At 41.4% G+C, this 13,503-nt stretch overlaps 1 protein-coding gene across 1 annotated transcript in view; it reads left to right on the plus strand.

Annotated features, from left to right (window-relative positions):
- Positions 1-13,503, plus strand: part of GALNT10 (polypeptide N-acetylgalactosaminyltransferase 10) — a 90,418-nt gene that overhangs the window by 38,051 nt on the left and 38,864 nt on the right. The window contains exons 2-4 of the mRNA XM_040603602.1: positions 4,005-4,107; positions 4,968-5,106; positions 9,245-9,411. Of these exons, the coding sequence (XP_040459536.1) occupies positions 4,005-4,107; positions 4,968-5,106; positions 9,245-9,411 (409 nt within the window). The remainder of the gene's footprint in view (positions 1-4,004; positions 4,108-4,967; positions 5,107-9,244; positions 9,412-13,503) is intronic.

A 13,503-nucleotide genomic window follows, 5' to 3' on the forward strand; every position in this document is an offset into this window, starting at 1 on the left:
TTTTGAAAGGAGAGTAATCCATTACAGCTACCTGCAGCAGTAGACAGCTATCTTCTAAGGGACATTTTCAGACGAGATTAGAGGGAAAGGAGATGCCTCTGCAGTTCTACTTTAAGTTGCCTGAGTAGCAAGAACAGGCGGTATTTAAAACACGCTTACCAGTGTCCTGTTAGGCAGCTTTGATGTCTTTTTGCTGGTGGGTCTCTTTTTTTTTTTTCCTTTTTCTTCAGGGTGCCTGACTTCCCCTGGTCACTTCATGGGGCTTGGCATAGGGTGCTGGGTTACCACGTGCACAGCGGGTGTAGCGAAGCCCAGAGTCGCCCTGTGTGTCTCTCCTTTTAGGTCTAGTCCCTAGAAACTCTTACAGTGCTCTCCTCTTCAGCGGTGGGTGGGATCCCTAGAGTAACTGCTGTAGGGGTTTTACATGTGTTGAACGGCAGCAAACGGCAGAAGGGATAGAGACATTGTAAATGATTCTCCTGGTGTGTTCATTCAGTCCAGAGCGCTATAAACAAGAGACAAAAGAGACTTTAAATATTGAGGTTTCAGTCTTGCCAGTTGTTCCTGTGCCCAGTATGACACTCGTGCACAAGCCTAGCGCTCAGAAAGTTGCCAAAACTCTCTTGGCAAGAAGGTGCTCTGGTCTGCAAGAGCTTTCCAGGACTTTTCCTGGCAGGGGAGTATCCTGCAGAGGAAATTGGCCAGTAAACAGGCCTGGAAAAGCAGGGATATTGCAAAACAGAGGCAGAAATCTCATGGAATGGTACTGCGCTCTCTGGGTTATTTAGTGGAGATGATCAGGACAGTGACATGTTGTCTGAAAAATTAGAAAACCACTCTGGTGGCCAGACAAGTAGATGTGCTGGATTGTTGCAGTAGCACAGGATGGCTGCTTGATGGTGCTGAAAATTTGATCTGTTTTACACCCAAAATAACCAAGCTGCCACTTCTGTCTGTCACACAGCCGTCATCCAGACCTGATCACATTAGCTGCTACAAGCTAGCAAAAGTCAGCTAGAGTTTGCATAAATTATTTGTGCAAACATCAGGTCAGACTGAGCCATATATAGATGCAGAGGTTGGGTCCGCCTGCCCCTTGCCCATGCCGTGCCCTTGCTCACTGCACCCCGAGGAAGCATCTCAAACCATCTCTGCTCGCACCCACTGTGCAAAAGCAGCAGCAACCTGCTGGGGTGGAGCAAACATTCGGTCTCTTGCTGGTGTTGGCATATATCCTGTATTTTTTTCAAGGTGCTCTGTGGTCGTGTTGCTGGCACCCACCTCAGATTGACCCAAGGACTAGCTGCATATTTAGTTTTTCCCCAGAACTGTTGTTGTCCACGGTGTTCAGTTTGCCCTCCCAGTGCTTTCTTGCATGTTTGGTTCCTGGCTCTCACATTCATCTTGACACTTGAAAGTATTTTTTCATTAACAGCAAGTAGAAATTCAGGTATGAACAGTGGTGTTTAACAGGATGGCTAGAAAACCACAAATCAGACTGAGCAATTTAGTTTGATACTTGTATCTGGTGAGTTTAGGTGAGCCCTTCCAGGAAGGTTCCTCACCACGGCTGTGCTGCTCTGGAGCTGTGCTTACCTTCGGAGCGATGGGAATCGGTGAGGCTTTTGCAGTGCCTCTCAAGAAACCACTTTCCCTCAGCAGATACAAGTCTTCAAAACGTGCAGTCAGAGATAAACTGAAGACATTGGATCACTGGTGGCAATATTCATTTTATGTCCCGATAGGCGCAGAGTGAAATTCAGGAAGGTACACTACCCGTTTCTGTATTTGAACAGAAGTAAGCGTTTAAAAGAGTAGAGTTCACGCACTAAAGGGACAGTAATTAACAACATAAAAATGAGCTAGAGCTTTTGATTCATATAATTTCATCAGTGTAATATAAAAGAACAGGTGATGAAGATGAAGAAAATTGAGCAATCGTGTAGTAAATGAAAGAAATAAAGTATACCATCTAAATGTTGCTCTACTGGGATTTTTCTTATAAGTTGTTGCTTTTCTTCTGAGTGTAACTGTCCTTTCCTGCTAACAACCCTTTTCTGGCAGTTGTCTGGTTTTCACCACTGTTAATCGCATCCCATAGTGTGGTCCTGCTCTTCCTGTGCTGCCCTGAGGGTTTCCTTCCCTTCATCTTCCCGCATCATAAGTATTTTTTTGAGAATATTCTTGTTAGCTCTAGGTAGCACAAGTGGGAGTTCCTGAATACCTGTTCACATCGTGAACCAGCTGTGTGACTGACTTCTGGTCCATCCTGAGTGCCCATCAGCTCTCCTTCAGTGAAAATAAAATTAAATTGCAGGAAGGAGGCGGCCTTGAATATTGATATTAGTTAACTGAAATGTATAACTGAGTGTTTGGATTCATGGGTGAAACTTGGCTTCTGCCAGGTGTGTTACCATCTGCAAAATGTCAAGAAGCTGAGTGTAAGTAATTTTATGATCTGTGATTGAAAGGATCTATGTAAAAATCTCTTATGTAGGGTGAAAAAGAAAGTTCTAATAGTTCACAAACCAGCTTTTAATCAGATCGAGCTCTGAATTTTAGACCGCTGGTTTATTATCCTTTGCATGGTAATACAACCAGCACAACTTGAGGTTTTCAGGCATCTCCTTAGCCAAGGGTTACCACCCGGAACAGAACAGCAGGCGGAGCAGAGCGTGCACCTGTGTTCAGCCACTCCAGGTCACTGATATCTTAGCTGAAACCTGTTGTCACTGGTGGTTTTGTAAGCTAATACACAGGACTGCCTTCCTGCTGACTGGTGTAAAAGAGGGGTCATGCAATGGGGACAATCCGCAAAACCTTCACAGCAACGTTCACCAGAGCTCATCTGTCAAACTGCAGTGAGGTGGATCACATCGGTCTGAAGTGTAGTGCCTTGGAATAAGAAGTAAAATGTCCAAATGTCCTATTTTCCCAAGACAAATCTAGGCATGAAAATGAAGAGTTTGTAACTAGACAAGCAAATGACATCTGTGTCCCAGACGCCAAAGATGCCTGATAACCCTGTAAGGTTACTGTGCCAGCCGTTGTTTTTTGGTTGTGGTTTGGTTTGATTGACCCATTAGTGAGACTTCAAACCTCTTGCCCTCCAAGTGGGGGAAGCTTGCTTTTTCTTTTTTAGGAAGCTCTGGCCTATGGAGTTCTCTCTGCAGTACTTGAGGAATTAAAAAGGGGAAAACCTCCAAGTTCTTTGTGTAACTACTTTTGCAGTAATGATGCTACAAATGACTTGTAATATGCTTGTAGAGTATAAATGCAACATAATTGAAAACTCATTCTCAGAGATAATGTTCTCTTCTTTACCCTAAAACCTACTTAAATATATTAGTTTTACATAAATTTCCTTTGAATTTTGGGGATGTCAGTGTTTGACATCAATATCATGGTTTTCTTTCCACACACCATAGTCTCTTTGATCCTGAATTCACCCCGTCTTTCATTTGCTAGCTTCTTTCCAAAACACCCATTGCTTCTGAATTTCAGGAACATCATCAAGAAAAGAGGAGCTCTAATTGGGATCAGTGCAGGCTCGTGCCTTGTGTAAAATTTGCTTTTAAGTTCAGCAGCAAGAGTCTTAATAAATGACCTTTTAAATCTTATTTTTATTTTATTCAGGTGTGCTCATTAATAATGATCCTGCAATAGGTCTCCCATTACAGCTTTTTTGTTAATTAAATAGGATGTAAGATGTATTGGATGCTTTCAAAATGAAAATGGGAGTTTTTAATAGATTCCCTGATTAAAAATACTGGTCTGCATACATGATGGGGCCCTGAAAAAAATATCACTTAACAACTATAGATAAAGTACTGTTCTGAGGTAAAAAACCCTTGCTTCCTCCCTCACCCCTTTCAGGCTAAAAGCTACTTGCTTGTGATGGTCTTACCTTAAGGAAGGTGTTTCATCTCTTACAAGAAGGGGTGGCTGTTGAGGGAAGGTTTCACATGTTGTGTATTTAATATATCCAATCTCTTGTTTAAAAGGCATCATACGTGAGGCAAAAGAAAGACCCTTACTTTGGTGATGGACAAAGGAAAAAGGACTGGCATAACAAAGAAGCTATAAGGAGGGACTCTGAGCGTGTAGGTATGTGAAATTACTATAAAAATGTTTTAATACTGATTGTAATTTAGTTTTGTTTTATTTGGTAGGCTGAATGCAGAACAGCATGTTCAACTTCAGTCAAGATGATCTTCTTGACGTGATGCAAGTTATTGTTTCTTGGTCCTAGTTAAAGCCTTTTCCCTCAATGTACAATAAACATTTTGAGGTGAAAATGTATTCGTAGCATCTTTGTATTTTTAGGATAGGTGCAGTATTGATTTTTTTTTTTTTAACTTAATTTAAAGGGTGTGCCTTTATCTCTTCCTAAAATTGGAGATCCAGAAAGGAAGGAGGGATAAAAAATACATTCCAGATTATAACATTCATGCAAGTTCTATTCCATAGTTCTGGGATTTTGTCTTGCATTGCATAAGAGCCCATTTTCAACATCACAGCTTTACACTGGTGTGTCTGCAAGGGCTCTACCTCCTCTGTGCAAGAGCTCAGGTTGTTAAATATACATATCCATCTGTGCTGAAAAAAACAACAGTGATGCGGTATTCAAACCATACGTATTCTTCCTGCAGTGAAACAAAAAACATTTTATAGAGCCTCCACAGCATTGTCATAGCCTCTTCATCTGTTTCTGATGTTAGAAGAAAGACTTTTAACTTCTGCCATCTGCACAATTGAGTAGTTTGTAGCAAAACTGCTTATCAAATAAAATTGTTAGGCTGACATGGTTGACCCAGTGCTAAATATGACATAGAGCACAAAACTAATGAAGGAATTTTCAAAGAGCTGGAAGATGACTGCTGTTCTTTTGATATATGGATTAGTTTCTGGCCAGTTAAGCACCAATTAGTAGTAATGATGAATGTTTACTTTCTGTCTATCCATAGGAAATGGAGAACAGGGAAAACCTTACCCAATGACTGATGCAGAGCGAGTGGACCAGGCATACAGGGAAAATGGCTTTAATATCTTTGTGAGTGATAAAATTTCTCTGAATCGTTCCCTTCCGGACATCAGACATCCAAAGTGAGTATATAGTTTGCATTTCTATGAGTGAAAGTTTACAAGCTGTAAATTAGCACATCTGCAGGAGCATGCTCTTTTTGTTGCTTTTTTTATGATGGACTCTTTTTTTTTTTTTTTTTTTTTTTTTTGTTCATCAGATACAGTCCTTTCACAGCTGGGTCCGGCTGTCTCCTTGGTAGAGGACATTGTATAGTAATTGAAATGAGAAATAGGGGAGATGAAATCTAGGGGAAAATACCTCCTTTTAATTCCAAAAGATTTAGAATTACCGAAAACTTGCAGTCCTGTGCAGAGGAGATCTTGAACTTAACCCAGAGGTGGCTACTTCTTTCACCTCTTGCAGTGTGACAGTTCAGTTCCTGAGCCTGCTGACATAGCCAACAGCTTTTAGCAGCTGATAAGGTGGAGCTATTTCTTTCTGTAGTGGCAACTGATGTAAATGTTTGACTCTGTTGACAAGTGCCCTAAGTGTAGTTGGGTGATGACTGTCACTATACACTCTGTCCAGTTCTGATGTTGGCTGCTGGCTGGAAATGACCATGAAATGCTCAGGAGCAGGAGGAGATTTGAGTAACTCCACTCAACTGTGTATGAAGAGTTTTATCAGAAATCCTTCTGATGTATGGATTAGTTTCTTAGACATCTTCCTCATAAAAACCTCATCAATGTTTAAGAGGAGAAACTAGTTCCAGTCGAGTGCTGGCTTTTGAGTTCATCTATTTTTGGACGTTATCGCTTAGGATGGTGTCAAACTGGATTTTGTGGAAGCCAGAAGGAGTTTTTCATCAGCAAAAGTGCTTCAGTTAGGACTTAACCCTTGTTTATACAAAGCTGAGGGGTTTTTAAATACTGTTTGTGCAGTTCTTAATCTGATAGCATTGTTAGACATTTGAATGGAAGGTTATTTTGTGTAAAGCCGCTTTTATCACAATTTAGTGAATCTGAATTCAACATCTACTTTATTCATGAGAGATAATTTCCAGAAGTCAGACTTTATAATTTGTTAGCGGCACATTTCAGAGATTACCTCTTCAGCTGTCACAGCAAACTAACCAAATACACTGGCTTGACATCCCTTCTCAATATATACTCATGAGCCAGAGTAGCGAGTATAGCTCCATAAATATGTTAGGCATGCAGCTGAAATGTTTAAACATAGATATAAATCAGGTAACTGGAGATGTTTGTTGATCAGCCCATACTCAACTTCTAGGAAATACAGTTTGAGTTTGCTGACCTAAATTATACCTGGCCTCCATTTACAGGGGTTGCCATGGGCTCTGAGAATTTAAACATCAGCCAACGCCTGTATTTCCTCATCTGAGGATTTAATATATAACTTCACATTCCACATTGTCTCCTGACTCCTCGTTACTAATCCTGCTATTTAAACTTTTTTAAAATGTGAAACTTCTAACTCCAGTCCCCAGTTAAAATTAGTAAGTGAAGTGTCTGGGTCACCAATGACTTAAGCTGTGATTAATGGTGCTGCTGCAGCTGGTTTGCTTGTTGCTTGACACATCCTTTCCCCCAAGGTAGCGAGTTATAATTGTGGATGTTTCAAGGAGGATAAACAGCATGTGTATAATGGATGCTGGGATTAGCTGGGCAGGGGTAATGGAGATTTGCAGTAAAGGGATACACAACTGAAAAGGTCTGTTCTGCTTTCTGTGTGCCCGTCAAAAAAAAGACATACTTGAAATGGTATGGTTTATGTTATTTGGGAGGTTGATGAGGGCAATTTATAACAAAGTTAGGCTGAGACAAAGTCCATAAAGAGGATTCTAGAAAGAAGGGAGCTGTGTTTTAGAGCACTTACTTTACCTAGCGTTTTATATATAGTAAGAGGTAATAGAGGCTTTGTCATCTGGAGGTGTGCCCTCAGCAGAGAGTGTAAGGAGGAGGAGAACTGGGGGAGAACGTGGCATCTGCCCTGTCCTAAGCTTTGGGGCCACAGCTGGCATCCTCCCCAATAGCTGGCCTGGGTGGGGAAGGACAAAGAAGCAGCCAATATGTTTACACGCTTCTGAGATGGTTTGTGTGGACCGTTACATGCCAAAGTGTCACCTCTGCTTTCTGTTGATCAGGGAAATTGAGGGGCAGGCATGTACTGGATCTGCCTGGCGCACACATACAATTGTTTGTTTCAACAGTCATGTCTTCCTCTGCTCATATTTCCTTTAAGTGCTTCTGGGTTTTTTAATATTAAATACTAGTTTTGCAGGTCTTGTAAAGCAGTTGTAGTTGTGATAGCTGGAGGGAAAGAATTTCTCTCTATGCTTAATGGTTAAACTTAATAGCTAAAGTTTCCCACTTGTTAAAGTAAGAAAACGAGAATTCCAGTTTAAGAAGAGTTAGAAGGGTTTTGGAGGCTCTTGTTTCGTATTGGAACAGAATTGTTGCTAGTAGCTATTTCAGAAGAAGGTAAAGATTTCAATGCCAAGGGCTAGATGAAAGCAGTCCATGCAGCTTTATTTTGCATCTTGCATCTGTGCATTGCAACCATAGCGGGCAAGCTCTTGGCAGCACCCCAAGACAATTCATTAGACCCAGAATAAGCTACTGTCCTTTCACTCGGGCACCGGAGTAACTTCCTGTAACCCAAGATTTATTGAGCTTATATCATGTAGGTGCATCCTTCTCCATTCCCTGGGAAAGGTACCAGGGAGAAGCTGCCACTGCTAGAGCTGCTTTCATTCCCATCTGGCCTTTTGAGGAACAGGGAGGGAATTACCGTGTGCATGCACATGCTGCGTTGTGGGCAGAGCAAAAGCCTCGCTGTGTGCCTGGCAGCAGAGCGTCTGCAAATCAGCTCTGGGGCAGGCTATGCAAGGGGTCTGGTGCTGGGGCAGGGCAGGGAACAGTGACCTCCTGCTAGTGGGAAGGGGGCAGCCCTGCTAGCAGTCATTAATCTATTCTAAAAAACTCTGTTCACGTAGCCACCTCTGTTTTACACTGGACGTGTGGGGTTCTAGGAATGTAATAGATTTTTGTCTCCTAGTGAACAGTTACTGGGTGTTTTTTAACGGCAGTTGTTCGCTGTATGGCTTTAGATGTTATCTGTTTAACAAGGTTCAGATTCCACTTAGGGCCACACATGCAGGAAAATAAACACTGCACGTACCGCCGCAGTTTGAATTTTCTTCATGAAGCTACTCTGCAAACCCCCACAAGCCAAGAGACCGTTAACCCTAATTCAAAATCAAGAAGATTAATGCTGTGGGGAAATAGTCCCATATTCAAGACATCCATATGGGGTCTCTGCAGACCTAACTCTCCAGCTTTATCCAAGTTCCTCAGCGCTTTGTGTTCAAAGCCTAGCCTTCTTCACTTCTCTCTGCAGAACTGATCCCAGGTGTCAAACTAGACCTGCTGAAAAATGGGGAAGACAAGATTGATTGTTTAGGAAAATTGAATTGAATAATTGTCCAGCATGACAAGGGAAGCCTTTGGTAGAGGTTGGAGGTTGATGTGTTACTGAGAGAGGTGGGTTTCTTTATTGAGCAGTTCTTACCATGCAATTATCCTGTCTCTTCTGTGTGTTCTTCACGATGTCGTGAACTTCTGGGACTGTTTAGGGAAGGTTGCTGTCACACAAAATCCTGACTTCCTGCATGTTTTGTTTAAAATATTTGGATGACAGTTATACATGTGATTAGAGTGATTTGGTTCTCTGAAAACTGGGAATAAGTGAGCTAAACCCACCTACTGATAATGCCTAGAAGAGATACGTTCAATTTCTGAAACAGCTTTGTATAACAATTTCCTCTTCTTTGTTATCTTTGAGGTGTAAGGACAGGGAAAACAAGTTTTATAGAGACTTTTGTATCTGAAGCCGTAACTGGAGTTTTCTTTAAAAACAGCTTTGGTACCTAATAGATCCCTCTGACCTTCTGTGTGGCTAAGTGTCACTAGCCATTAACGGTCCCCACTTCATATGGAGGTTGGTTTGTGGGGTTGTTTTTGCGAGGTAGACTAGATCAGGTCAACACTGGCTTGATAAGGCCTGAAAGTTGGTGGGTTGTTTTCAGGCACTTTGCATCAGTTTGAGGAATAAACTAAGTTACTAGATGGCAGTTAATGTGGAAGTGCTGGTGTGTTTTGGCACCACCTTTTGACTTACTCTATCTGTGTCCAGCTGCAAGAATAAGCTGTACCTGGAGAAGCTTCCGAACACTAGCGTGATCATACCGTTCCACAACGAAGGATGGTCCTCTCTCCTCCGGACAGTGCACAGTGTCCTAAACCGCTCCCCTCCTGAGCTGATAGCAGAGATAGTGCTGGTGGATGACTTCAGTGACAGAGGTATGATAATTTGTATGTAACATCTCCATTTTTGCTTACCTACCTAAGGGATCAATGAACATGCACGTGTGTGTATAATGGCTTGAGGTTTTTTTATTTGCCAGCAGTGGAGATCACGTGAACCTTGCTCTGGTACATTTAAAAGGCTAAAAGTCTGACAAAAAACTCACGTTCCATATTCAGTTTGTGCTGGTTTAGCTGTTTTGGCATGGGCTGTCCTGTGTTGTAGACAATGGGAATCAACAGGGAAGCTGATTTTAATATTCTAAGGGCCTGTGTAGCCCTTAACATTTAACTCCAGGGTTAAATGCTTGATGCTTGGAATACAACACACAAAAGAAAAGGGCAGGGGGGGAGGGTAGGAATAGTTCTCTCCTCACGTTCTGCTTTGCTTTTTTTTTTTTTTTTTTTTTCTAGACACAGAAAATGATAAAAGAAGCCTTGATAATAGGTTTCCACCTTGGACTGACTATGATTTGGCTTACTTTTCTCCTGAATATTGTACTCCTGAAAAGTAAATAAGCAACATATAAAACTGTGACTGCATTTGCTTGCTGACTTGCTTGCACTCCTTATTTTGTACTGCATTGCCAGTAGTCATTTTGGATTGGGTTTAAGTGCTACGTGCAAAGACGTGTAGTCACTGGCATTAACACATCACCACAAAGGAGCAATCGCTTGTAAATGCAGCAGCAATGTGTAGATATAGTTGCTGAATTTACTTGTTCAGGCAAGGATTTTTTTTCTCTGAACATATAGTATTTAAATGCTATATGATATGAATTAAGGTAGGCTTTGCCTTGTAGTTCACACCCTTGCTATGGTGACAGAGGCAATCAGGTAAAGGAGGAATGAGTGCCTAGACATTGCATAGCTAGAAGGTTCACATGGAAAGTCCTCTGAAGTAGCTGGTGTTCTCCTTTGTTGAAGAGGGTACAATGACTTTAAGAGGTTACGATCAGATCTAGCAACTCTATTTTCTCCTTTAAAACTGCTAAGACTATTTAGCTTTATGACCTGCAGAGTTCGAGTCTTGCTGCTGAAACTGCTCAACTGAAGGAAAAGAGCTCTCTACACAGATACTAAAGGGTACACCTCCAAAAATCTGACATGTAGGAAGCTCCTAAAATGAGCTTGGAAACAAGCTCGTGAGTATTTAGTGTTCTGACCTATGCTGACTTTCAGGTAAGCACTACCCAATGGCTATAGTATTTGTTTTAAAGTACATCTCTAATTAGTTTGCAAGCAAGGCATGCTGGTTTGAACAGATCAATGTTATATGAAATAAGTATTTCTTTAGAGGATTTTCAGACTAAGCTGGGGAGAGAAAAAAAACACCCTCTTAACAAGGTCTCTTTATTGCTGCTCAGTCTGGAAGCAAATTAGACAAGTTCATACTGTAACCACAGCTGAATTGTACAAACAAGTTTCTTTTGAGAGAAATGGAAGTAATGAAATCTGGTTTCCTGTGGACCTGTTTTTCTTGTTCTCTAGATGTGCCCTTCTGACCAGGCAAAAGAGAGCACTCCCGGCTCTCCCACCCGTGCTCCTCATCAGTCTATACACATGCTGTTTGTTCAGGTTGTTCTTGCACTGTTTCACCTGCCTCTGATAAGATGCAAACTCTTCTCCATCAGTCATCCATCTTTCATACAAGGTTGCAAGAAGTAGCTGAGATTAATTTGCGTGCAGCACCCATTTATGGATGGATGTAATAAACTACTGGTGTTAGACAGTGAGCTGAATTGTCAAGGGAAGAAATGACATGCAGGCAGAGTGAGTGCTAATATTTTATTTTTTTTTAACCAGTGTTTTCCTGCTAGCTCAGTTGATCTATACATGTTGAGACAATTACTAGTTAGGCTGAGACGTTTTTCCTTTACTGCTGTCAGTTCTGTATCCACACTGTAGCATTTCCTGCTGGCTGCTGCTCCTTTTCCAGCAGTCAGTGTTCTTCCTTAACCAGACTGGGGTTGGCTTCCACATCCCTCCCTGGGTTTGAATAGATTCTTAGTCTTCAGGAGGCTGTTAAGTCCTAAACACACAATTGAATTGACAGGCAGCTGGTTACAAGTTTCTGGTTTAAATTTATCCATTGTATGTATTAAAAAAAAAAAAAAAGAAAAAGAAAAAGAGAGAGAGAGAAAACCAACAAACCCACACTTCAGCCCAATACCTGAGAACTGATAATTTAACACATCAAACTGAACTGCATGAAGGAGCGGAGGCTCTGGGAAACTTACTTTGCATGTTACGTGTTTGAAAAGGGTACATTCTTGGATTTGGACTGTTAGGCCACTGCTCTGGTTATCTGTTTCTCATGATTAAATTGGGCAGGTGATTAAAGACTCTGTGTCCAAGCTGATGATCATCACCACTGTGCCACAGAGCCAGTGAGCAGTAAAAAGAACAAGAGATTTCTTGATTTTCTTTGAAAATCATAAATTATTAGTCCTCTGCGTTGTCTGCAAGGTGAAATGCTATGCTTCTGTTTCAAATGTTAGTTCCACAAATTTGTAACGGCGTCTTTCTTCTGAAATTATAGAGTCACTGTTGGACATGGTGATAGTAGAGGCCACATTTGAGATCAGAGAGGCATGGTATGAACAGTAAATGTCAGCTTCTTCCCCAAAGAGATCAGTAAATAGTCATAAGCTCCAATGAAAAGCAAAAGATGAAAAGGAAAATCGCTCCATAAAAATCTATTATTAATTTTTTTTATGTGGAGAGGTTACCCTGACAAGACAAAATATCAGATACTCTACTGTACCTCATGATGGCCTTTCACTTGAGGGTTTTCTAAACAGAGCTGTAGCACTTTAACTCTTCAAAAAGTCTAACCTTTAAAAGCTTGGCTTTCCCTGGCAAGGAGACTATATCCCTCTTGCTAGCATTTCTTGTGTAGGGGTTAAACATACTGCGCTTTGCTGAGCTGCCCTTGAGGTTCTGTTGGCGTTGCGCTCTTGCTCTGCTATTCCGCTGGTTTCTGTAGGTGCTGATGTTGGTGCCAATCCATCAGCCTCTTTCATCCGTGTATCTCATGCATGGGGAATCTTTGCTTCACATGAATTAAAGAGGACTTTGCTAATAACAGAAACAGTAAGTATGGAAACCTGGCTACGGCACACATTGGTGTGTTTTCTGACAGATGTTACTTTCATGTTTTTCATCTGTTTTTAAGCTTGAGAGTAAGGAATTTTTGGTGTCACTGTGAAGAGGATTGAGAAGTTGGCAAACAAAGTGATAGGAGAGTGAAGACAGATTTCTGGATTAGTTGGTGGCTGCTGTGGTCTGCAGCGTACCTGAGAGGCAGCTGTGTTGAAGCTTTCGGACAGATGAATCATCATCTGGAAGTGTCAACAGCTATTTATTTCTTAATTTGTTTGAAAGAGGCAATTCTGTGACCTTTAGCAATAAGCATTTTTCAACCAAAAAAGGCTGTCCTGATGACAGCAAATCTTAACAGCAAGCAGCAAAAGCTTTACGACTCGTGTTTTTAAAATGTTTCCTTTGCTTTGTATGTGGAAAATAGAAATGTGCTGGAACAACTTGCTGTCTGAAATATTTTTTGCATGTCTGTAGTATAAGGCAAATGATCAAAATCTAGCCTTACTTCAGCCAAATTTAGTGCTGGGTTCCACATCAGCCACAGTGCTCTGGGAAAGGCTGCCGGTTGGTGGGATCGGTATAATGCAGTACAGTTGTAGCATCCAAAAAAAAGTAGTTTGCCTTGAGATGCGGACCACGTTTTTGCCTCCAGCAGCTGTCTTTGTTGACACTTGAATCTTTCTTTGTGGGGATTCCCTTGTTAGGTTGGGTTAGCTTAAAAGAAGCCACTTTCCAGCATGTGCCATTGGTCAGAACAGATTAAATATTGTGGGGCTGTTTCTACTTTCTCCAACAGTAGTCTTTATTATCAGTGTAGCATTGCCATTAAGACTGCTATAATAGTTTATGCTTTTTTCCCCTACAAACTTAGTTATGATGTCAGTGATATAAGGACTTTTGTCTCCTGGCTGTAAGGATTTTGAAACAATCGTAGGGATTTAACGTGCAGAAGAATATAGGTTATTTTAAAGCGGGAGGCACCAG

This window comes from Falco naumanni, chromosome 8, assembly GCF_017639655.2.
Source record: "Falco naumanni isolate bFalNau1 chromosome 8, bFalNau1.pat, whole genome shotgun sequence".
NCBI classification, from domain to species: domain Eukaryota; kingdom Metazoa; phylum Chordata; class Aves; order Falconiformes; family Falconidae; genus Falco; species Falco naumanni.